This window comes from Nothoprocta perdicaria, unplaced genomic scaffold (assembly GCF_003342845.1).
Source record: "Nothoprocta perdicaria isolate Ctin4 unplaced genomic scaffold, notPer1 scaffold_116, whole genome shotgun sequence".
Taxonomy (NCBI): Eukaryota; Metazoa; Chordata; class Aves; order Tinamiformes; family Tinamidae; genus Nothoprocta; species Nothoprocta perdicaria.
The window spans coordinates 1,608,968-1,635,625 of record NW_020454272.1 but is presented as its reverse complement, the minus strand read 5'-3'; the positions used below and the strand labels follow the sequence as shown (position 1 = coordinate 1,635,625).

Sequence of the window (26,658 nt, the reverse complement as noted above, 5' to 3'; positions counted from 1 at the left end):
AGTGCTAAGTGCCCTCTTCCACACTTAAAGGAGAATCATTGCTCCTTATATCCAGCCATTTGGCCTGACGTTACATGATTGAATAAGAAAATAAATACGGATACTGGCTGATTTGGGGTAGGAAGAGGCTGGGAGTAGCTGCTATGCGAACCTTACAACTTCAAGTATTATGACAGATCTTGAAAATTTCCATTTTCATAGTGGTAAGAAGTCTGTTCTTCCACGTCTTGAGTTACTTGCTCTTTATTTTTCCATTCCCTTTGCTGTACTTCGCTGTTTTGACTGGTAGCACCATACATTTTCTTTGAACTTACAAAAGTTTCATTGTCCATCTCTGTTTCTTCAGCGAGTTCATCTTGATCAATTATTCCACATTTCTCTTCACTGAGGTTTTCAGGGTCAGCCCAATCCTGCTTCTCTCCAGAAGCAAAGATACCATAGAATATCACTCCACTGTAATGCACCAGGGCTGCRATCAGAAAGACGTTTTGCCATTCTTCTCGAGTCTGAAAGAATGGCACAGGTCTCATTAGGTTTGCAGTAAAAAAGAAATATTAATATATGAATTAGACTATGGATTAGCACATACTGAACAATGACTGTGATCTCTATTTGATTCCTGATGTTACACACACAGCATTTTATGAAAGTCATTGTGATTTTTTCCATTTTAGCATAACAATGGCTAATAAAATAGAACAAGAGTTGGGTTTTTTTTTTTTTTTCTCTCACAATGAAGTTTCTTTTTGGAACGTGAAATATTCACAGGGTTGGAAATGCAGGGCTCTCACTAACTACTGAGCTAATCCCAACAAAGATCAGTGATTGCTTAGGAGACCAATAAGTACTGCATTACAGAGAAGCTTCTAAAGACCTTTGAGCATCAGACTCAGATGGTATAAATAACATCTCCCCACACAGATAAGTAGTTTATACTAGCTGAGAATCTGGCTTCAGTGCTGTTGTAAAAGTGAATGCTTAAAGAAAACAACCAAAACAGAAAACAGCTGCAGAAATCGATGGTGAAATAAGGTTCCCAGGAAGCTTAGAAATGACTTAACTTTTGTCCCCCATCCTAATCCTTTTCCCAGAAAACACAGAGAAGTGTTACCTTGTGTTTCGTCATTGCACCAACGATGAGCGGACACACCATCCCTGACAGGGTCCCCACACCATTGGAGATTCCCATCAGGATACTGGCATAACGCGGGGCTATATCCAAGTGATTCACATTGAATCCTATAACAGAGACAACAGTCAGCTGCATTATTTTGTGCTGACAGCCCAGCATGCCTTACTAGAGCCTCCTCTGAAGGAGGTTGAAACAGGTAGGTAACCTCAAACCTTAGCTAATGAATAAAAGTGTGGTTTTCTTTGGAATAACAATGGAATATATGTTGCAAGACTTTTTTTTTTCTTTTTTTCTTTCTACCTACTGGAATCATATTGTATATAAAATATTGCTTGCTTTGTCTTCTTGGCAATTTAAAGCATCTGTATATGTCCTCTCCTTACACTGAAATGAAGGACTTGGTAAACATTTTTATTTAAAGAATGAATGCCTCATGTTTGTCAACTGTCTTATTTTCATTTAGGTAGCAGTGTTTGAAAAACATCCTTTCCAGTACTTTGAGCAACAATTAACAACATGCTAAATAATCAGAATATAAACCAGTAGGAAAATATTATTATCCTTCATCATATCTACTGGATATATATATTATTTAAAAATAAAATAAAAAAGAGTAAAAATCAGCTTGGACAATTATCATGCTTTACATAATGAAAATCAGTCACGAGTCATACAGATGATCATAAGAAAGAATGATTAATACCGATACTATAAGCTTAAGTACAAGAAAATTTTGAGTACTGCAATAAAAACAGATTGATGGAAAATGGCCTGTAAGCACTTCACAACTGACCAGCAGAACTACTTCCCAAGCACATAAGCCTGAAAAGACTGTCAGTTATTTTGCCTACGTCAGTTACTGAGATGGAACAAAATCTCATTTATGCTGAGTAAAATTCTCCTTCCTTCAGAGATCCTCCAACTGATGGCCTTCCATTTTTGTAATTGCTTTATAATAGCAGTGGTATGGATGGAGCTGCAAAAGTCAGTATGAGACTGTTGAGCCTCATGAAGAGAGTAGAAATAGCTGCTCTGGAGAAGGGTAGGACGCAATAGAGATGGAACTGGCCTGTGAAGCAGAAGCTGGCAGCTAGGGCTAGCAGCTGATTTACTTAGAGCAAGTAGTTGTGTTCTCCCAGAGTAATTCTCTACCTCATCTTGGGGAGTGAATTTGTGGAAGAATAAGAGGCAGTTGCCACTATTAATGCTTATTGGAATCGGAACAGTACCAAGCTTAAACACTAACAAACCAGCTGAAACGCAGCTGAAACCTGAAACACTAAAGAGCAGATTCTCCTAGAGCTTCATGTCCTACTTCTGATACACCTCGCAGAAACTGAAGTAAAATATTTCCAATATAGAAAGAAATCAGGAACACCCCATAAGCTGGCATGCTAAGATCTAACAGAAAAATAATGCTGTTCTTATTAATAATAAAACCAATAAGAAAACTAATAAGTCTAATTCTTACCTGAAATTGCAAAGCCACTGAATCCCACTGCTAACACCAGAAAGGAAATAGCCACACCTTTYGTATGGGAGTAGCCAACCACCAAAAGCAAAGTTGCTTCCATCCCAAAACCTTCAAATGAAATACAATAAAATACATTCTAATTACTACTAGTCTAGGCAATACTGTCTAGCCAAATAGTGACTTAAATGACTCTATGATCTTTTCAAGTGTCATTGCTATTTTTGAAAAAAAATGTTATTCTTGTTGATTCAAAGAAATATTTTAAAATAAGTTGTTTGAATTCTTTTTCTCTGCATTGTTGTGTAAGGGACCAAGTGACTGAGGAAGTTAATTCCTCAGTAACTAGTGTAACTACTACAGGGAAACAAGAAAGTGCGTCTGGGCAAAGTGCTATACAATTCACAAAATGCATAAACTTGATAGGGAAGGAAGAAAACTATTTCTTCCCTTCGATTTTTTACAGCTATAGTGATGTGAGATGTTCTTGGTAAATGGAGCAAACGAGTATTTTTCAGACAGGTGTGCCATCAACATGACAGGACATCCCTGAGTGTCACAGGGAGCTCGCAGTCAATATGAATTAACATTTTCTAACGAGTAACACAGCAATTCTTCTGCTTAATTTTTTTTCAGTGCTACTGAAAACACTTCTTGAAAATACAATTAATCTGAGAATCCTTTGTGAAGATGAATAGCACTGCTGYGTGGCATCTCTAACTGCAGGCACCTCCTCATTCCAGGCAGGCTATGCCATCCTTCAACGATAAAAGCTGGGAATTGACAGAGAGTGACTCCACAAGTTATCATGCTTGAAATTTTTGTTTTAATTTAGTATCTTTCAGTTACGTATAGATATCATTGATTTTCCAGTTCAGCGGCTGAACCAGATACAAATTACTTTGTGCTAACTAAAAGGCATTTTCATCCTGTTATTTTTCTCCTATTCCAGCTGTCTAAACTTGCCAGAGGTTCTGCTGAAAGTAGCAAACAGGAACATGGTCAATTACTGCTAGATCGTATCCAGTGAGAAAAGTCTCCCCAGCTCCACTGTTCGCAGTACTCATCCATTAGTCTTTATTGTCCTCCTAACTATTGCCTAGTTATTACTATTACTTCTTGAATGCTGTATGGATTATTCATGTGGGTGAAGATTTACAGCATGAGGACACCTGACATCAACTCTTCTATTCCCCATTGAATGTTTCAGATTAATCAGCTCCAAATTCAATCTATTTCACTTCTTGTTAAAATTAAACATATGGCCAAACTACGAAATTTGAATCAACTGCAGCCCACAGTGGAAATACTGTATTTTCAGAATCCAGCAGTACCTCCACAATTCATGATCTTCCTTACAGTGGTAGTAGTCAAAATCTTCCTGCTCCGTAAGAAATCGGCCAGCTGTCCTCCAATGGGCACAATGATTGTCATGACCATGTGAGGAAGTGCAGACAAAAGGCCAACCTGCAATGAGACAAATAAGTGCTTACTGCTCACGTCCTCAGGATTTCCAGGAAAGAGGAGAGGAAAGCTATTTTTTCTTCACCTCTTCTTTTTTTTTTTTCCCCATTAAACACATTTTTAGCACAGATTCTGGTGTGGGAGGGTTGTGGACTCTTCCTCATACATGATGACCAGCCAAAGTCTAAGCGGCCATAACCTACCTTTGTCCCTTCTTTAGGGACTGCTAGGAGCCAGCAGGCTCCTGTTTGGGCATCTCTGACTACAGRAGGACCGTGCATCGCCACACTGTGCAACCAGATTATCTACCCATGGCCCAGGAGAAGTCAGAACACATGTAAGGATCACACCTTAGAAATGCCAAGCAATAACCCTGCCATTCAGTGCTTACCCCAGAGAAATGTGTAGAATACCTTTAATGCTGTTTACTTATCACAAAGTCCTGTGCTACAACATGTTCTGATACTAGAGGTCTTTATCTTTTCATCAGCTTTTATAAACTTTTAGTAGCCATGTTCTTAAAGGGCTGTGTTTTGCCCTATCCCTGTTTGCTGCCATTGCATAAATGAAAGAAGCATCTGCATATTCTATTTGGAATAATAAACAGGAGCATAAAAATCCRAAACTACAACAGAATTTTAGAATGATTAATTAATTATACATTTGAAGTTATATGTGTTTTATTTTCATGGGATTAGGGTCTTCAAATTGATGCTCACCTTTCATTTTCTGACAAGGGCAGTTACTTTCTCTGTCAGCACTGGTATTTTTCTCAGGTACCCCAAAAGACTGCATTTTGCAGGCTTTTAGTGACCTGCATGTCATCTACTAGATACTTTTCTTTCTGATACTTTCTGATATTAAATCAATAAGTGATTTAATACGAATTCTGAATTATTTGTTAGGATGTGAAATCTCCTTATACTAACAGTAAAACAGTTTTGCATTTTCATAGTGATTTATATAGAAGTGCAGCTCTATAATTCTTCTGTTCTTCACACCAGCACTGCACTTGGCCATTCACATTGTCACTGCTCATGAACGTATTGCAGAATCTGAGCATAGCAGTGCTCAAAATGATAATGATAACGGTATTGATTATTATTAATTTTCAGAATTATACTTAAAAATAAGTTATGACATAGCAATAATTTTTTTGAGGAATATTTCAATTTTCTGGCAAAATTACTTTCCAGTCTTTTTTCGTGCTCTGAAGAGGAAGTGTGATTGGTTTTAATGAAGTAGCAGTTAATATCAATTCATACAGAATTTGACCTCTGATTTTCAGAGAAGGGATGATGAGGATGAAAAACACCTGGCAAATATTGCTAAACTGCTGGTACTAAACCGTATGTTCACTTATATTTACCCATTTTGTGAGTTTTGTAATGTGGTTCTTTTTTTTTTTATCAACTCTCTTTTCATACCTTTTGTTTGCTAAGAATATAATGCTACTAAGTAGGCATGTCTATCACATCTCTAAAAACCTATCATCCCAACTACTTTGAAAAATCAACAGCAATGACTCCAGCCAGATCGGAGGATCCTGAAGTGCGCTGCATCTCCTCAGGTGAGGTCTGAAGGCCACTACTGCAGCTCTGACATTTACCTTACTTATTGCAAATCCAAAGACTTCTTCAAAGTAAGCAGGCTGACTTATAAGGAGCAAATAGAAGGTCCAGCTTCTGCAGAAGTTTGCCACAATAATTGCATAAACTGGCATTGAAGTGAAAAATCTCCTCCAAGGAGTGCTAAATTTCTAGAAAATAAAAGAATTGAAGGCTTTTTTGAGCAGACAGGAAGCAGAATAAAGAGACAGCCCAATTGACCTTTAGTTTCAGAACTGCAACTGGCTTCACCAGGTTGCACCCTGTTTACACTGCAAATCATTTATAATGTATGTGAGCGAAAGGGATCTCCTAGATTAGAAGGATAGGTTGAAAAAATTTCTTTGAATAGATCTGATGTTTAAGATGCCTACTGTACTATTATTGCTATGCTCATTTAAACTGTACCAGGTCTTTTGGAACTCTGTTATTGGAATAACATCAGCATCATTAAGAGAACCAAAGAAAACTGAAGGAAATCTTGGTATGTTCTCCACAATTTGGCATGATTCAGTTTGAGACTTTCCACTAAAAAAAATGAGAAAAAATTCCCCAGACTAAGGAACGTGCAGTATCTCAGCAACAGACAGCTACCTACTTCAACCTAACTCATCTCATTCAGTAAAATAAGTCTGTGAAATATATATTTCATATATATATCTTGCTTTTGGCATTTCCAGCCACTATTTATACTTCAGTAATCYGTACAACAGGAACAAATGCACTTCAGAGGCCTGCTCACTTACAACAGAACTCAAACTAGAAGCTAAGTAAGATGTGTAATTAAGGCAATGTACAGAATGTTCTCTCCTTATTTAAATTGATAGTTGTGAAGGGCAAACACATGGCAGTGCTAATAGTGTCCACTACAGTAAAACTGCTATACAGGAAAGGCAAAAATGTGACCTGGAATGAGTGCATGTCTCCAAATAACAGCCTTGTTTTCCTCATTAGGAAAACAAATTTACCTATACAAATGGAAAGCTTTAATGAAAAATAGGTTTGGGGTTTAAGTTTCTCTAAGTTTTAAGTGCTAAAAAAAAAAAAGAAGGAGGGAGGAGAAGAATGTGAAAACACTGAGCTTCGTGGCTGTGGGTGAGAGCAGGGCAGAAGTCCAAGTCAGAGCCCTCAGAACTTTCATTACCATTAATGGAAACCAAAAAGGCAGCTACATGATTTAATATCTGGAGTCAGTTTCTTATTGAGGTATTTCCATCAATATTTTTAGGGTACTCCTGATAACTACTCAAAAACACATCAGTGAACTATTTGCCCACTSTCCTCACTCCCTTCTTCTCCTCAGGTGAAGCAAGTCTATAAACCGAGTGCTGAAAGAACAATGAATTTTTGCCTGTTGCCGAACTCTTTCAGTCCAGCTGCATGACACCGATTCTGTGGTCTTTCAAAAAGGATAAGCCTCTATCCATTGACAGGAAATATCTGATAGGCTTGTGCAGCAAACAGCATCCTTTCAGCTGATCTTGTCCAAAGTGCTCACAAATATTAACTAGACACTGAAAATCTTTTTCTTTTTCAACTTACACTTGCATTAGCTAGGCTGGCTCCTTCTCCTATACTTGTTTCTATATATATCCTCTCTTCACTGGTTATCGTTGGATGTATTGCAGGACTGTCATAGGCCTGGAGCAGCCAAAACACATACCAAACAATCCCAAACATTCCTGGACAGGTGAGAAAAGAAAAATTTGGTTATAAAAGCCATACTTTTTAAAGTTACACAGCTGCAGGTCTTACAGTTTATTTCCAATCTAGACAATTAAGGTCAAATCGGAGAAAAAAAAAATTCTCAGATAAGTAAGAAGAAATTATAACCAAGTCTGCATTTGTTGCATGCCTTTATACGTAGTACCTGTTACTCCTATTACATGGTAAGGGACGCACAGAGAGAAGGCAAAAGCACAGCTTTATAGGGGCCTGGGGAAATATAAAAGCAGATTGATCATACCATTGCCACAGTCTGCGTGTTAAAGACTTAACAAGAAGATTTTGACAGCAAACCTTATGTTGTGGCCTGTGTTTTTCAGACAAACCAGCTCATCATCTTAACTGGGTCACTCGTATGTGAGCCAGGGATCGTGCTCTGGAGCCAGCTCATACCCTGAAGGGGAGTACTGGGGTCCTGCAACCCTGGCTCCAGGCCCAGCCAGTGCGAGGGGACTGTTCCCTGAGGGCWGCACTGTTTTCACCACGGACGGGCAGTGCGGGGCAGGTTTGTGTGGACAGAAGGCCTCAGAGGTATCAGTGTGTGCTACAGTGTGCCCTCTGGGACACGTTCCTGGTGGGTCTCCCCCATCTTGAACCACCTTCACAAAACCACTGCATCCAGTCCTGTCACTGGGTGACCATGGTCCAAAGCCTGTTGTTACAATTTTAAAGCATTTTACAATAAGTAACAAAATAAAAGTTAACAGCTGCATTAAACAGAGATTGCAATTTCGATTTGCAAACTCTCCCCTTCTCCCAAACATCCATCCTTACAATAAAGGTTTTACTAAACTGATGGCAGTACCACCCTAGTCACAGAGGTCCTTTACGACAGACAACTCACCATAAACATAAAAGACTGACGACCATCCTATGTACTGCACCAGCACACCCGCCAATGGCATGGCCACCACTGCACCTGCGTAAGACCCTGTGGGACAAAAGGGTTGAGAAAACATGTCAGTGATGCTCCGAAAGCCCAATCTTTGCCTCAGACAGCCCACCCCAGYGCTCACAGCGGTGGAATCAGAGGGATGCTCTGGCCACTGGGGTTTCTTTTGGACATGGGGAATGGGACGGAACCTGCGTTTTGCTCACGGAGGGAGGACTGGCCCTCCCTGCTGGGAAATCTCGAGGCTCATTGTGCATGGACACTGTGCTGTGCAGGGAAATGGGAAAAYTCATGCAGTCATGATGTTGTTTCAGTGCAAGGCAGTGCCATTGGCATAGTTGCTATATACAATAACTGGAATCCCTAAAGGTAATGCAAATGAAAAAAAAATGCAATTTCTTTCATTGGACACCACTAGGACTGATTTAGTTTACTATCAAAATCATCTGGGAATTTGGTTTTAAATGATAAAGGGATGAAATGTATATAAATAAAAGATCCTTGGGATCCTGAACTCAGAGCTGAAGTTGAAAGAGTATGTGGGCAGGTGCTGCAGAAGGTAGAGGTTTTGTATTTCTCTTGTAGATCATACTATGAACAAATTATGCCTAATAGCAATCACAGATGGAGTAGAACCACAAACTATACATGTTTATGTAAACTGTACAAGATAGACAACTTACCGCAGAAAGATGTGGTGGCCAACCTGCTTCTCTCCAGTGGAGGAGCCCATTTACTCCACATCCCATGGCAAGCTGGGTAGGTGACGCCCTAGCAGATATTTCACACATTGTACAATTCGCTATCACTTSCTTCCTACTTCAAGCAGTTGCTGATGCTGTCAACCTGCCTAGCTGTATAGCTTAAAACTCTAAATCAATATGACTAAAAATTAATCATTGTAAAAAGCACCATGTTTTACAGGAAAGCAGCTTTCCATGGCCATGTCTTTATATAAACTTCTGAACTGAAAATACAAATCAATAAAGTCAGTGGAGGAAATGGATGACAAGGAAAGTGTAGTTTGATCACAAGAGCTGACCAAGTATGTTATGACATTTTAGAATCAAAACTCAACAGCAACAACAACAGATATATGGAAATACCAAAATGCTGAGGATTCCTACCTCCACCAGACCTTGAAGAATTCTTACAAACATCACACAACCATAATGTACTCTTGCTGCAGAAGGGATGAACATATTCAGTGTGGATGTTAGAAAAATAGCTGCTCCGAATACCCTTTGGAAAAAAAATATACAMGGAAATAAGATTATTATGTACTTTTCAGAAGGGATGCTCTTCTGAGTTACAACCACACTGCAAGTCACAAATACTTGCTATCTCTCCAACCCAAGTACCTCTGAAGTTAATAATGATGTCCCTTATTGTCAATGAGGGAATGACTTCCCATAAAGTCGGTAATTTTTTTCTCTGAGGGAGCAGATTTTCATACATACTTAACACTATTAGATTTTAATTTCTTTCAGAAGAATAGACATTGTTGTTATTACTGGAGGTTAATAGTGAAAATGCAGGAGTTCTGAACTGAGAGGCATTTCCATGTTGAAAAGTGCTTAAATCCTGTTAGAGAACTTAAATCGCCTGGACGCTAGATTAAGGTCTTCTCTGAAATGTGAGAGTTTGCTGCTTATTCGTATATGTTATATATATATTTATACATATACTAATATATATTAGTATATGTGTTACAGCACAGTTTAAGATCAGCTCCTTTATAACATCACTTCCCAAGATAACACCAACAAATATCCTACGCAGCTGTGACGTAGGAGGCACATTACTGCAAGACAGCCGTTGTAAAAAATACTTAGTTGTGAAAATAATGTGATATAAAATCTTTGTTTCTGAAGAAAGAAGCTCTTTTGAACAAACCTGAAGCAGTTAATGCATTTGGGGCCAGGTGTGTTTAGGAAATCTTTTGCAGCTTCCCAAACTTTATCATGATTTGGGGAAACAGGTAGGAAAAACCTGAGTGGTGGTAACAGATCCAAGCAGCATCCTTGAGAGTCCAGGCCCCTTAGATGTCCGTGGTAGAACAACCCAGTCCTCCAAGGCAGCTTTGTCTCTCTCACCTCAGTCTGAAGAGTTGTTCTCCACTCAGGGGCCTGGGCTTTCTTGAGCCTAGCCATAGAGTGGTGTAAGCTTACCCTGCTGCATGAATAATGCACGACAGTGACAAGAAATGTCAATGAGCAATCATTTCAACGGGGCATGAGCATGAGCACAGCACTTGGGCTTGCCAAGACAGCACTGATGCTGTGGTGAGGTTGAGAGCATCCCTGGCTGCAAAGGACAGTTCATTCACACAACATGTGAAAAGGTATTTGGGGAAAGGTGGAAATATCTGGAAAACTGGGACTTGTACCACAGAAAATACTACTGGAAACCAGGAATAAAAGACTGGGAATGATCATTTGAAACACCGTTGAAATCACCACTCCTAGTTAATTATTCTTGATTTGTTGCAATCCACACATCTTCATATCTTTCTGTCTGAAACCTCAGATTTCCTTTCTAGATAACAAATGGGTTTCAATGTCTGTATCATGCACACTTTGAGTATCAAGAGTTCATTAGCTCAGCATATGTAGATGRTGACATGGATGAGGATCCCTTCCAAGCTCCTCTTACAGCACTAAAATAATATCAGAGCAAGGTGTTACACATGTGGAGAGGTCTCCACAGCTGCTGAGCACCTGCTGAATTGCAGTGATTACTATTTATCYTCAGTAGTTTACTGGCTTCATTGTGTTGCCTGCAAATCAAAGCTGGATTCCTGCAAACTCCTTTTTAGTAGGGGATCTTACACTCTGCAAATAGAAAATTGCAGCAGTTGGTCCCCTTTGGGACGAGGGCACATTACATGGGATGGGAGGGCAGCCCTGTCTTGTTCCAAGGCCTGGGTAGCACTTTGAGAGTAAATCATTCCCTTTAGTAATGGCCCTTGATTCCTGGCTACATTGACATTATTTAGCAGCATGCTACTGCACGTGGGTCGTAACTCACAGCCCCTTTTTTAATTATTCAGCAACATCTTGTTTAATAAGTGCTATATCCACTTGTTATGCATATGTCATTTGGAAAAGACATGCTGAACTTGTTTCTGATTTATGAATAATAATATGAACATTAGTGGCTTTCTTCTTCTTTTTGATTTTTCTCCCAAGGACACACACAAATTTTATTATGTATACTTGTTTATCATGTTACCAAATATTTAAACATTAACAAACCTTTTATTGTCATCTTTTTTTCTTTTATGTTTTAAGTAAGAATTTTGGTAATTTACATTTCAGTCTCTTTCAGAAAACATATTGATAGGAAATATATTATTTTTTTTTTCTGATTCTGGAATTATTATTAGTAGTATCAATATCAGCATTATAGTCCTGAGAACCTACAGCCAGAGATCAACACGACTTATCTAAATTCTGTGCAGCTATTGACAAAAACAATAGTCCTTGCCTGGACAGCTCATAATCTGAATAACAAGAAAAGCCTTGACAGACGAACACAAAAGCAAAAGAGGCTGGGTAGGCGAGGAGAGGGAAATGACAATGGGATGGAGCTATACAGAAAGCAATCTAATAATCTGAAATGGAATACAAAGCCTATGATCATATCTTGACATTTAGGAGACTGCTTTCAAAGCCAGGTAAACATTCAGCTGAGAAATAAGAATTACTTAGCTGCCTATTATGCACAGTGAAGGAAAGAGTTTTGCACCTTGCATCTTCTTTGCTACTAACAAAAATATCAGATCTACTATGATAGTGCTATCGACACTCTCAGGGAATTACAGAAAATTGTGTAAATATACAAGTTAAAAAGCAAGTGAAAGAACATGCCATAAGAAAAAGAAGATGGTTTATTATCCTGACAGATAGCTCCGCAAACTGAGTCTCCAATCTTTGCTACTCCATTTAATGCCAGCTCTTTGTATGCCTACCATGTAAATGCATCATTTGTACTAAGCTAGAATCAGTCATTCTTTTGCTACTGTTTAAGATGGCTACTATTTAAGACTATTTCCAGCATCCTCCCAGCAATTCATTGCCTTTTAGCTCAAAAACATTGGCCTCCACCTTGGCAAGAAAAATAGTCCAGGTCCTCAGGTCTTTTCATCCATTCATTCATGTATTCTTTTCTCCTCACAGCTCTGATCCCAGCCAGCTGCCACCCTGGAATCAAAGCAGAGCTCCTCAGCGGCGGGTGCCTCTGCTCGGCTGGGTACTGTTACCGACAACTGATACCAGGAGGTGCCTCATGTTTCCCATCTTTTTGTTCTCACCAGCTAATGACAAAGGTGCTTTTGGATCATTTTTTTGAGGAAAAGCATCAAGGTAAAGCAGCAGCATTGCTAAGTGGTTCATGAATTTTTTGGTGGGGGAAGGTCTACACAAGTTTGGGCAAATGCAGAAAGGGGCTTACGTGGTGTCAGATCCTTGTGTGCAGAATTACAAGGCACTTGATATTTTCAGCTGTTCTGAGATTCGTTTGAACCCCATGTTATTGTACATAACTATTTGTATTAGAGAAATGCCAATGGGATCAATATCTATTCAAGGTTTCAAAGCAGTAAACATGACTTAAAATGGATGGCAAAAAAGCTTATATCTAAACCTATAAAGTAAATAAGAGAATAAAAAAGCACCTCTCATTGCCAATGTTCAGTTAGGACAAAAGAAAGCAGYTGTCTTTCTTGGCATTTGGGTTTGTTGACTGGCCCCCAAGCTCCTTGCTCCCTGCCTTATACCCTAGCAAGGCCATATTTCTCCTCTGAGGCAGAAATTCAGGATCAGTGGTGAATCCACCCAAGCTGAAATTGTTTGRGTAAACCAGGAATAAATGGGAAACATGGACTTAGCCAAATCTGTAGGMATGAATCTGATTCCTAATTCTCTTTAAGTTCAGTCAGCTGAATACTCTCGTGCCTTAGCAAACTGCCAGTTAAGATAGTCACAGCTCCAACTAAACTCAGTTATGATAGTCAAATCTGTATTGCTCTGTTGTACTGTGCTATTATATTATGAAAGTCACATGGACACAGAAATATAACTTGTGCATATGCACAATGGATATGCAAATACAATTTCTACCAAATAGTCATCTGATAGAATAAATCTGAGCTGRAATGAAAACATGATAGATTTCATYGTTTGTAAAASAAAAGAAGCAAAAACCAAACYAACAACAYGATGAATTATTTAGCCAACAGTGTCTGTACATCTGTGGGATGATCTTTTGGTCCCTCCTGCTGCAAAATTCTATGGAGAGATTAGAATGGTTAGGGAAACAATCAAACATAGCCAATCTGTTTGATTGGCTGGGTAGAAAGAAACTGTTCAGGCACTTTTKTCTGGCAGGGAAATGAAGAAAATTATATGCTAGTGATGTTAAAGGAGGAATGCAAACTGAACTCAGTGAAGCTTTTGGATTTGGTGGAGGAGAGTCAGGATGGAGCTTTTGGACAATTCTGTGGAACAACTCTGTCCTGGAGCTGTTACCATAAGGGTGTTACCATAAGAACACATGGGGAGGAAGAACCACTAGGCAGAACCCTATGGTTATTTGCAAAATGCAGAGCACAAAGTAGTTTGATTCTAGGCAAAAAAAAAAATGAAGCTGGACTTAAGGATTTTTTTTTCCAAATATGAAAGTGTTTTTAGATAAGTTACTTTATGCTCACAGAGGATGGCACGAGTACCAACCTTCTTTTCCATTTGTACTTCCCAAACCTCCTTCTCAAGCACAACTTATTCATAACCAGCTGCATTCAGAGAAGCTCCCTCTCTGTATCTGTGACTGTATTCCAAGTTCTGAAGACTTTAAAGTAAAGCTCTAAGCAAAAGCTAATGCTGGTAAAATTAGACATTTTTACTCACATTTTCAGTGAGTATTCACTGAAGTGAATACTCACATTCAAGTACTCACATTTTTAATTGTTGATTTAAAAAAATAACAAAAACAAAAACAGCCCAAAGACACAGTAAGCATGGAAGAAAACTACACAGATGCTCAGTTTGCCATGCAGATAGCATGAGGCACTACTAGAAATGTTCTAGACAAACCTAGATAGATGCCAGTACTATATCCAGCCACAGTCAGGATGTATGTGTGTATGAGTGTGGAGTTATGTTTTCAGAATATAAATAGTTCTGTAATTCCTAAAGCTCAATGATTTAGAAAAAAAAAATACTTCATAACTTAGTTAGAAACTTTTCCTTTGGTGATAAGTTAACCTAAAAAACATTATGGTGACTTCTGAATGACAAATACCAAATAGCTGACTAAAACCCCAGGCATATTTTCCAAGAACTCACCATAAGACCTAAGTGTTTCGAAGTCAAGAAATACACAAATATTTCAGATGAATAAGCTAAACTGGGAGCATCAGATCCGCATTGGGAATCTGTTTGCAGTCATAGGCCTATGTTTATAGGCATAAATATTGCTTGTTGAATTTCACGTGTGTATCCCTGAGACACATTTATTCACTATGTTGGTTATCATTATTCAAACAGTGTAAAACAGTGATCAGGCTGTGAAGCTTAGTTCTTTTGATACCTGTGCTCTTACCTGCTGGCAGCTAGTTTGTTTGCAATGAATCCTCCTGGAATTTGTGTCACAATGTAACCCCAGAAAAAAGAGCCATGTATTAGTCCCACTGTCTCTGGATCCCAGTTGAATTGGGCTTTCTGTAAAGGAAAGAGTAAAAATGAGGTAGGATGAAGGAAGTTAATTATAAGAAAATGACTCCATGGAAGTCACTCAAGAAGTCACCCCGTCTTCCACATTAAGATAGCTCTGTTTGTAATGGTGCTGCTGAGCTTAGATTCCCCCAGTTAGGGCAGAAGATTGATGAATTCCCAAGTAATTTTCCCTGTAACAGGTAGCTAAACTTAACTTGTGTCTTAATTAGGGATGATAGGAGAGAGAGAGAGAGAGAGAGAGCTTTCACTAGAAGCCCTTTACAAGCCGTCATCTTTGCCTCTTGTCACTGCTGCTTTATGAGTTGATTAGTTTTGAGAAGGATGATTCAAAAAGAAAATAATCCTTTGCTTTCAAGATTATTCCGTGCTATAAGGAGGAGTTGATGTCTTTCAGTGGGCACATCAGTTTCCTCACGATTATCAAGGTTGCCCACATGCTTGGGTTGACCAGCTGCTTAGTTGGGTGGGCCCTGTAATATCCAGAGTTCTTCTCATAAGGATCAAGTTCGGACTGGCTACCCTCTGTGTTAAGGGTCTTTTATATTAATAGCATGGAAAGATGTCTGCTGTTATACAAGTATCCAAAATCAATCAATCATTAATCTATAATTAGAATGAGTGTAAATGAAACTCAAGTTCATAAAGTTCCAGAAAGGAATTCAAGAAATTTCATCTTTCTACCAAAGCAGAAGCGGCAAGTTGCCTAGGGAAACTAAGATATGCACTGAACTTGCAGTTTCTCAGGTACATATTTAAAGATTTGTAATCTTCTATTGTGAACAATAAGCCCTCTACCCCAATTTAAAAACACACCAGCATTTTACTCCAAAAAATCTCTATACATCGATYTGCATTGCTATTAACCTTTCCCATCCATCACTGGTATCTCAAAACACTTAAGGTTCTCAAAAAACATCTACTGATTTGAAATGAGTGGACTCAGCCATATGTAGAGCAATGAATCATTCCTTCTGTAGCAGCAGCATCGGGGCACATTTTCTGAGACTACTTTTCCTACTACAAAATAGTCTCTCAGTTCTCCCTTCTCCCATTCTCCTTGCAAGATCAGCAACACTGGTCATGTGGCAGTTCATGGCAAAAAAAAACGTTTGTAAAAGTGATTTTTCTTCAGCTACAGTTAGCATTGGTGGAACTTCTCTGGCCATTACCCCAAGATATCAAAAAATGGAAAAAAAATCTATATTTTAAAATGCCTAGTGGGAACCATTGTTTCTATACACTATGGCAGCTAGAGACAAGAAGACACAAGTCTCACTCAATCATCCTTGCTTTTGAGGTGATGGGTTTTTTCCCTGACAAAGAGGACAGACAGGAAGAAGTAGTAAAAGTTTCTACCACTGCAGCAAAATATCTGTGACTTAACCATCAGARACCTGATGGTCATAGAAGTCAAATTTAGTTCTCATTTCTGCCACTTACATCTGCTATGACATTAAGATCTTCAGTAAATCCTCAGGTCCCATAGATTTTTAATRGGACTTATGGACCTAAAAAAGGAATTAAATACCCACACATCTATGGGAACTCAGAAATAAGTGTGTCTCTGCCTTGGTTTCTGCACAGGAAAATAGCATTTTCCTACATTATTGGGGKAATATGAGAGATATTGGGAGTCATTTTTTGACTAAAATATACAGTCCTTAGATAGGGCTACTTTGACAATGTTGCAGTAGGGTTCAGATAAGAATAAAGACAGACAGCTCCTCACCTTAAGCTCTGGTTTTCCGTTAACGTAAACCGTGCTATTGTTCACCATTTGCACGATGGCAACTCCCAGGTTGCACCTAATCCCAAAAGAAATGCAAAAGCCAAGACCGCTCATGATGGCGATGATGTAGCGCTTGGGCAGCCCGCAGCAGTAGCAGTCGAACAGCGGCGGCTTTGGGGTGCTCGCCTGCACAGGCCTCCCCTCTTCCGTCAGCTCAATGTGATCTTCCTCCACATTGGTGCCATCGAGTTTCCTAAAAGGATTAAGACAGATAAAACGGAAATGCCTTGCTCTGCCAGCAAGACTTGCTGACCTATAGATAGACAGTTACATGCCCCAGACAGACACAAAATCATCTTCTTGCCTGGCATTTGTCTCATGATGTAGTGATGAGTCAGCAGCAGGCAAGCTTTTGAAGGTTAGTAGGGGCTACATTATTTCTTGAGGAACATCTCAAGTTTGCAAACCCAAGCCACTKAGCTGGACAGCTTGCTGGAGGGCTGTTTGCAGGCTAGTTGTGAGCRTAAGTGTGAAAGCTCTACTGAGGCCAGCAGAAAGTGTGATAAATTCTACTGGCTGGCCTGTCTGCAGACATATGAACATATGCATCACAATTTCTAATTACAACTGTCAACCAGATTGGACAGTAGGAGTCCAAAGCCCAAAACACGCTCAGGGAAGAACTGCTTTTACATTTTTTGTTCATTGCGTTCATCTGATAAAAATCAGCCTAAATTGAAGGGGAAGAGAGGCCTGGATATCAGAGCACTCTTTTAAGACCTAGAAGAGCAAGGTCCGGTTCTTTTCTGCATGTAGGGATTTGAATCCACATCCCCTCTTCTCCGAAACCTCTCACCCCAAGGCCAAGGGGGTAAAATTAACTTTCTCAACTGCTGTTCACTGTGTTGCACTTTTGTTTAAAATGCTTAATATTTGATGAGGTCTAAAGAAAGAAAGAAACTTTCAGGGCCTTCAATTCACCTTTCCTCAGCATGAGAGACTGAAAGGGCTTCACTGGGAACCCATCTGTTGTAGTAGCGGCAGTGCTGTATTCCCCTGCATGCTGGGGGGAATGCAACCCCGGCATGCCCTGGCACGGACAAGGGCTTTCCTGTTCCCTCAGGAAAAGGAGGAAATGGTCCCAGCTCACTGACTCCGCAAGAGGCTGCCCGCTAGGCACCAGCTCAGGCCAATATTTTTTGTCATAGACCATTTCTGAAATATCATCAAGATAAGATGCCCTTCAAGAGAAGGGCAGGGTTGTAAATCCTGAGCAGATGTCCAAGTTAAGTATAAGGTGCTGCTCTGGGAGCCCTGTATCACCTGTGCTGGCAYGGAGACTCCTACAGAGGGCAAATAGCTGCTGCTGCCAAGGCAAGGAGCACTCTGGACCAGTGTTTTACGATGCGAATGATCTCATCGGTAGAAACAATGCCCAACACTATTTCCTGCACTTACAGAAGTTTCCCCTGTGTTAGTGCAATTAAAAATTAATCTGGACTCCYGATCTGATTGGAGGTATTAACATCCTGTGCTATAGGAACAGGGAATGTCTCTGATAGGAAATATCAGATCATTGCGAATTGAATGCACACCATTAGACTGAAGCTCAATTCTTCCTTTCCCAACATTAACATTTTATGCATCTATTTAAATGCAGAATATGGGCTTTCTGACGCAATGAAACACTTATTGGCTCTGAATACATGAAGCATCCACTAAACACTACTTGCAGGCTTCAAGTTAGGTGTTTATTAAGGGAAGTCACTGATCAGCAGTAACATTACAAAGTCTTTCTGTTTTGCCCACGCTCCGAAGCACCGAGCCCAGGATTCCTCTCTCTCACRTCCTCTGTGGAAATACTTTCAGTACTATGAAAATAGTGATGAAAACTGTAATGGAAATTTGTCTAAGTGAAACCCAGCTTGCTGTATAAGGTGATGAAATGGTTTAATTATYTCTTTTCTGATAAGGCATAACTTATCTCCTTCTTTCACACATGTGGCCTGAAGTGTATTTTAATCTGCCACACTTCTGCTGCCATGCTTACCTTTTGCTTATGCCCTTACATTTGAACAGCATTAATGTTTTCATATTTATTACAAAGATATCTCAAAATGATATCAGCCTAGGTATTTAAGAAAGGACTAATCTATATCACGAAGCAGGCAGAAGGCAAACTTCAGAGACACTAAATGGGCATTACAGAACATGCTGCATTTCTTTAAAGAGGGTAGCATCTCCTCACAGGTAATTAAATGTGCGCATCAAAGGCACAAGTTCTGTTCAGAGAGGCAAAAGTGAAATGTCGATATATCTTTATCACAATAAAATGTTCAAAGAAATCTTTTGAAGCTAGAAAACTACAGCAGACTAAAACACACCTTTTATAGATTGCTTTTAAATTACAACTTTTTCCACTTGTTGGTTTTAGATTCACACAAGAAAAAGGTTTTTTCACTTATACAGACAATACTAAAATATTAAGATGTTGACTCAGCGTCAACAAACACCTGCCTGCCTGCAGTGTTCATACCATCTCTCACAGAATTATTAGAGGAGACAGGATTTGAAGACTTTGCATTTAATCATTAAACATGTCTTGAGTTTTCAGCCTAGCTATTCTTATAGATGTTATAATAGAAATAATACCCTCTATTCATATATTCATATTCATTCCATATACAGATGGCCTACAGCTCCCTGACCTATACACAGCTTTCTAACCACATCTATCCAATATGAAATTTCACTTCAAAATCTCAGCCTAATCTTTAGAGCTATGAGCCAACCAGTGCGTTACCCACTATCTTACTCCCTTTTTYACATGGTATCCTAAAACCATTGCTTCAGACCTATTCTCAGCAWTGAGAAAAATGCATGTTACAGACCATCAGCTTGCATTTCCAACAGTAGAAACAGTAGAATCAGAACATTTTAGGTCCAAAGAAAACTCCAGAGGTATCCAATTTAACCCTTCCCGCAAATAAGTGCTAACTTCAAAGTCAGATCATTAGTTCATTGTCAGCTTGGAGTGAAGGCTTCACGTTATATTAAAATAACACAGGAAATGTGCTATGTCTATGGTATTATGGAAAGTGATTGAGATCTTATGATTCCCTGGCACAGAACTGCTAGTGAAATGAGAGTACAGAGAGTAACAATTTTGAGTAAGGTGCTTTAAAAAGAAGATGCCACACATTCCATGCTCTGATAAATTGTATAGCCAGGTTTAAACAGAACCTAATGTGAAAATATGAAAACTGAAGAGCACAGGGAGTGAAAAGGGAATTAAATTGTTATTTATTAGACTTGCTACAGTTTTAAAGAAAGTAATTAAAAGGCAAAAGTGGTAAATCTATTGTCTGCCTCTAACATAACCTGAAGAATTGACTGAAATAAAAACACAATTCCTGAAATAAAATTCAGGAATTGAACACCTGAAGAATTGACTGAAATAAAAACACAATGTAAAACTTATTATACTTTAACAGATCCCTCTTTCTACCTGAGAGTGATTACATTTTAATTTGTCCATTGTTTMGGACAGCTGGCAAAGATCAGACACATCACGCAAAGCCAAAACATCTGTTCTAACCTGGCCATTTTCAGCTGATTGTCAATTCACATAGGCATGAAAAATACTTCTACTCCAAAATCACTGCTTAAAGCGACAGCCAGCGAGCCAGGAGTAGCACCGTGCGAGTCCAGCATTGCTTCTGCATGCAATGGGTTTTGCTAYTGGATTCCAATATTTACCAAGAAAAACAAGTTGAGAACTGATCCATAATCCTAAATCCCAGAAGCATATTTCATACCCCCAAATCCTAAAGTTAACCTTCCTCTAGCAGATTGGTCTTGGAGAAAATTATTTTGYCATAGCAATCCAAAAATGAAGGCAGAGTAAAATTAACAATTCAGCAGAACAGACTTGWAGGGAGCCAGAGTGTGATCTTGCTTTTGACCTTATTTTACTGAAAAGTGYAGACATACAATGAGAGTATGATAGCATCCTAAAGATATGAGAAATATATATCGCAGGTGGTCCGTACGTTCTGATAGTACTACAGAAAACTTTCATTTGTAGCCCAAAGATGAAGGGAAATCTGATTCAGAGTCTTCAGAGTCTGTAATTTTTTTCTAATTTATCTGACTAAAGCTGGARAGAATTTTGCTGCACCTGAGTGTGTCCAGGCCTTTACATCATCTAATTTGCTCTTTTCATCCAATGTACAATAACTTACAACTCAGAAAAGCTGGGTTATTTGAAGAGATCTGCATCCATCTTCTGGGTCAAAAGCGATAAATATTGTGTGTATATAAATATGCAATTATTCTATAATGATTTTGTGTTTTACTTATTATACTATGTAACTGGACATGAAGAATATGAACAAATTTCTCCACCTGCCCTTGTTTCTATTCCTCATTGAGTAGGTCTAATGTAGAATTTTGGAAGAATAAAATTTTTGATCTTTTTTTAATTCAAATCAGTACTAATTGAAATCCTTGGAACATATATGCATTCCACAAACTGTATTTATGTGCTTTAAAATAAGGTTTATCTATGTCGTCAAGTTATGTAAGTGGGTGGAGCAGCATTAAGCCACTTCATTTTGTTTGATTAAAATCACAACAGTTCTACAGCAGCACACATGTTAGCACCTACCATGCATTACAATATATACTAGAGTATTCTTTTCGGGGTATTTTCCAGGCTAGAGCAACTTGCTCGTAAACATATACCGTGTTCCAGTCACACACCTAAACTTCTAGCATGGGTCACCACATACAACACTGCCTGGCACCATTGCAGAACCCTCTACAAAGGCTATCTAAAATTATCATTCATCCAAAAGCAGATACAGTCTTCGGAGATCTTGTTTATTCTCTGAGGATTTGTCCAGGTGAAAACAGTCTCTGCCAAATCCTCCAGTTGACGCATCAGCACTAAATCCCAGGGCAGACTGGCAAATCTTCTCTAAGTCTCTCAGTGACCAAGTGTGGCAGCTCTGCCGCTCGTTTCTGCATTGTGTTCRTGAGGAGCACATGCACCAGGGCACACATCTGCACCAGGAGGCCACATCTCAGAGGAGCTGCACTGCCAGGTGGACGGGCAGCACCCCGGTGTGTCTGTCCCCAGCACAGGCTGGACACGCTGCATATGCAGACCAGGCCACTTCACTAGCACCTCCGTGCAAGGGGCYTTGCCTGACCCACAAACCAGCCGGGTCTGGGCACCCCATGTTGTGTTCACAGTGCCATGGGGACTGGGATGCATGAAGCTTGCTGTGCTCTTTGGCAAAGGAAAGTTTGAGAGGTCACAAACTGTGATCCAAAGCAGCGGGAGCAGCCTGGTCCTATGAAAGGGTAAATGACCCAGCTGCATGTTGCAGTTTTACCACGGCTGGCTCTCTTTTTCAGGATCARGCTAAATACAGCAGCTGTGTGATGTGACCCATACGACCTTTGTGATGATATTAAAGAGTTGTAAATCCATTTAGYCATTTCCTTCTTCATCGATAAGCTTGCAGTTTTCATTGGTTAGCCAAAGACTGCTGAAATCCTCGGGGTAAATGGGGCCTGGGATTTAATTTTAGTTTCTTCTTTTTGTGTGTATGTGTGTGTGAGACCAAGTACACTGAAGTCTCCACGTGCTTGTACTTGCTGAATTCAGAAGACCTACAGGAGTGTAGATGAAGGAGGCATCTCAGGCCTTTTCTGTTCAGTCTCTGTTGCCTCCCCTTCAGGGGCCACCATTCCTCTAGAAACATCTTGTGGAAAAACTGGGTTTGTGGCATGCACAAGGATCCTAGTATTGAGGATTAGAACATGTCTGTGGGCAATTGCTACAGAAAGCTGATAAATGCCAACTGATCTTGTCAAGTGCTGGTTTCTGGGGTCTACCTTCATATTTGCAAGACAGGGGAAATGTGATAGGAAGACCAAAACTCATCATTTTTTGGAAGGCTAAAAAGCATTTTTCTTTTTGTTTGCTGATTTTGATCACATCTCCACACATGCCAGTCCATAACATCACACTGAAAGACCTAATCAAGAATGTGCATTAATATAATCTATCATTCGTCAAATTCTAGGAGAGAAGCCAAAATCCTTGATGATTTACAAYATGCTGAAGCAAATAGGATTGGATCAAGAGCAAAGTCAAGGTTGAAATTGGCTGTGCAATATATGCAGTTCTCTACACGTATATATCAACACAGAAATTATGTTACACTTATTTTTAGGCTAACCTATAGAAAAAGAACATCARGTTAAACACACACACGTTTCATTCCCTACGGAAATCTTGAAATACAGCTGAAAATTTCCTAAAAGACTGGTAAACTTACATGTCTTACTTAGATTTGATTATAGACATAGTAAAAATCACTTTGTTGCTTCGCATTACTCTCTCTGCTGGCTAGTACATCTGTGAAAGGCATTGGTACGCTTACGCTTAAAAATAGAAAATAATCAAGTTCAGCAGACTTTCTTGCATCTCAATTCAAATTTGCTTTTGTTTGACTCAGTAGCGATGTTGCTCGAGTTGGAGATCAGTATTATCAGCTACACCGGAACCAGTACGATATCCTTGATGCACAGCTTCAAGAGGAGAATAATCCCGATAATCCAAAGCTTGCACGGCATTTCCACATAACAACCCAGTGTGCTGCTACATTACATACTCATTAAATATAAACCCTGCATTTAGTTGGTCAGAAATGCTAGCAAAAACACAGAATGGAGTGTATACAATAAACATAAATAAATAACTTAATGAATAATATAAATAAATAACTTAATTTGACATTGAGATAGAAAAATGCTCCCTTTGATTTCTATGGAGTTTCTTAAAAGTCAAAAAAGCAAAACTCCAGGTTTTGTCTATAAGACTATAAAGTTATGCAGGCCACAAGGACTCTACTCACTTGATATAGAATTTTTCAGTGTAACTAGTAATGTAAAAGTGCATATTAGTAACTTCTTTAAAAGCATACACTCTTATTTGCTTCCATATGCGTGCTGTAAACTGTGTAATACAGGTAAACTCCTGTATATTTTCTTGTAAACAAGATATGGTCAAACAGGTTAAGGATTGAGTCTTAATTGAGAAGAACACTCCCCAAACCAACCCACAGGACAGATAGGAAAGCAAATATAATTCATGTTAAAAATAAATTCAGTTGAAAAGTTGGCCTGATCACTGCAAACATCTACAACAGCTGATATCAAACATGCAAAAAATGCCCCTGGACCCTTTGGCTGTGACCTATTGATTACAGAAGTAGACATAGCCAGTGGCCACTACTAACAGAAAAACATCTTCCAATTAGATGAGCAATCTCTTTTTCCTTTATGAAAGAAGCCATAGAGTATTTTTTATTTACCATAAAAGAAGTCTTGCTGTTTGTTGTATTGTAAACTTGCAGATTAAGATAAAATCTTTAATCTTTTCCCTTGCTTGGATGCTAACAAACAGCTGCTTCGCCTGCTTCTCTTCCAATTTCCCCTGGCCTCAGTAAGCATGCAGGCACACACGCACGTCTCTACTGAATAAATTTTCTCTTAGTGTTTCAAAACAAGATTTTCCAAAATGCCAGAGTGATTTAGGAACATTAAATCTAATTTCAAGAGCCCTGGATTAATTTGGGAATATTAATTCCTATTAAATCATCAGTTTTCGTCTTGTGAGATAAAATCTAGAATTTGTCTAGATTTAGTTATCTATTTAAAACATTTTTAAGCAAGACATTTTTTTCTTGCTGTTTGTAGTGTTAGAATGCCAGCTCATAACTTATTCTTACCTCTTTTTGTTTAAAATAAAAATCCCACTGTGTACAGCTATCTCCTGCTTCTTCTACCTCTTTGCTTCCCAGTAAGGTGTCTCCCACTGCCTGCACTCACATATTGATCTTTGCAACTCTCAATTTGCTTTTACCTTYGCGCTTTCCCCTGCCCCTTTTATTTTTAATTTCAAATGAATTAAAGAAATTAATTTAACTTAACCTAGGCGCCCGCCCACGGATTATCCCTCGGCTTTTACCTCCGCAGCTGCCCCAGCGAGTGGCTGACGACGTCCTTCACCCCTTCCCTCCCCGGCGGCAGGAACCTCTCCCGCAGCGAGGCGAACCCCTCGAGAGGCATCTTGTCCCTCGCGGCGAGAGATGCCTTGGCGTTAGTGGGACTTCGCCGCTGCTGGCATCCTGCCCGACGCCGGAGAGCCGGGGCGCCTCGCTGACCTCCGCGCCGGCAACCAGTTGCTGGAGAAAGAGGAATTAAAAAAAAAGAAAAAAAAAAAGAAAGAAAAAAAAAAAAAGGAAAAACAACAGGAATCAGAGCAGCTCTGGCCCGGCGGGCCCAGYGGCGCGGGGACGTGTGCGGGCTCTGTGGCAGCCGGGGCCAGCCTGGCACTGCCTCTCATCCTCCCGCGCCCGCCCGCCTYCCTCCGCCTCCCGCCCGCCGGCATCCATCCCGCTGAGAGAGACCCGGGTCACGGGCGCCCTACCTGCACCCACGGATGGGCGCGCCGGCACCCCAATGGCACGCCGGGAGAAGGGAGAAGTTTAGGAAGTGGGTTCGGGTGCTGTCCCGCAGGAAGGGCAGCGACAGCCGCGGCTTCGCACCCCGGGGAGCCCCCACACCCAAGGCACCCCCTGAGCCCGGTGCAGGAGSAGCAGCGCCACGGGGGCATTTATTATTAACGACGTGGGGCCCGGGGCGGGCTGGCGCACGGACACCTCGGAGCGGGAGACGCGAGGAAAGGCCGGCTGAGGGGCTAGTGCAAGGGGAGCTGCTGCCGGGGACGCGCTGAGCAATCCCCCGCTGCAGGTGCAGCCTCCCCGCACGCACCCAGGCTCGCACCAAGCACGGCTGCTTTTGGCCGGGCCTTGGCTAAGGGGTTGGGAGGGTGGCACCTCCCCGTTTCAGGCTGGCATCTGGCATCCAACTCCCACAACTCATGGCAGGAGCTTGGTCTCCCCAGGCTGTTTGCACCAGCAGAGAAAGGGCAGTTCGTCCTGAATGCACCTGCGTCCACAGCTGGGCAAAAGGAGGAAATTCCTCCTGATTTCCCACTCCTGGCCCTTGACCTTGGCCTACCAGGACACATGACCTGACAGAGCAGCAAGGTCACCACCACGGAAAGCAGACAGAGAAAACCAGCTCCAAGTGTGAAATGGTGCATATTCCCCCTCAGGGAGCTCGCCTGCAAAGCCAGGGGGCTCCCAAGGAAAAGTGGTGCTCGGAATGCCTCCTTCCCAGCAGCTGGCTGAACATAAGCTTTTAATTTGCCTTTCTATCAGGATTTCAGGGTCCTGCTTTAGTTAAAGAGATTATGGTGTGGAGAAGACACGGAAAAGGATCTATGCACAAAACATAGTGCTTTTTCACTTGTTTGTACATTCTTYATATTGTATTTGACATAAAAGTCTATGTCCCTCCTTCCTGCAGTTGGGCACCATTTAAGTAGCTCTCCCATCTATCTTAAATGGCAGCTGGCAGGGGGATGTTGCCCTCACAGCCAGCTGTGCTCCCATCGGTGATTGCTTCCCACCACCTCAACAGCAGAATTGCCCAGTTCTCACAGCAGGTTTCAGCTCTCCCTTTCTCTTCACCCTGTGCCAACCTCCTCTTGCCTGCACACCTGGGGTGCTGAGGGGAGGCCTCGCTTCAAGTTCACTGCCCTGTCCCAAGGGCTCACAGAAATAACATTAGTGACTCCTCAGCGGGGAGGCTGCTAGACGAGGGCAGCGCTGCTTCTGCTCCTCCTTCTCCCTCAGGTTTTCCAGGAGGCAGATGCCCTGGCCCCAAGAAGCTGGAGCAGAGTCTGGTTACTCCTCTGCTGGGCCAGAGGCAACAGGGATTCTGCAGGATTCCCAAAACAGATTTGCTGGGTGAG

General features: G+C 40.5%; 1 protein-coding gene across 1 annotated transcript; it reads right to left on the bottom strand.

Moving 5' to 3' along the window:
- Window positions 1-24,905, bottom strand: SLC17A8 (solute carrier family 17 member 8). Its single transcript, XM_026053520.1, has 12 exons — window positions 24,805-24,905; window positions 16,758-17,010; window positions 14,895-15,013; window positions 9,419-9,533; window positions 8,975-9,062; window positions 8,244-8,330; window positions 7,217-7,356; window positions 5,677-5,826; window positions 3,938-4,070; window positions 2,604-2,714; window positions 1,112-1,239; window positions 1-506 (listed from the first exon to the last, which is right to left on the bottom strand). The coding sequence occupies exons 1-12, from the start codon at window positions 24,903-24,905 to the stop codon at window positions 168-170; spliced, it is 1,764 nt and encodes a 587-aa protein (XP_025909305.1). The 3' UTR covers window positions 1-167.
- Between the last annotated feature and the right edge of the window lie 1,753 nt (window positions 24,906-26,658).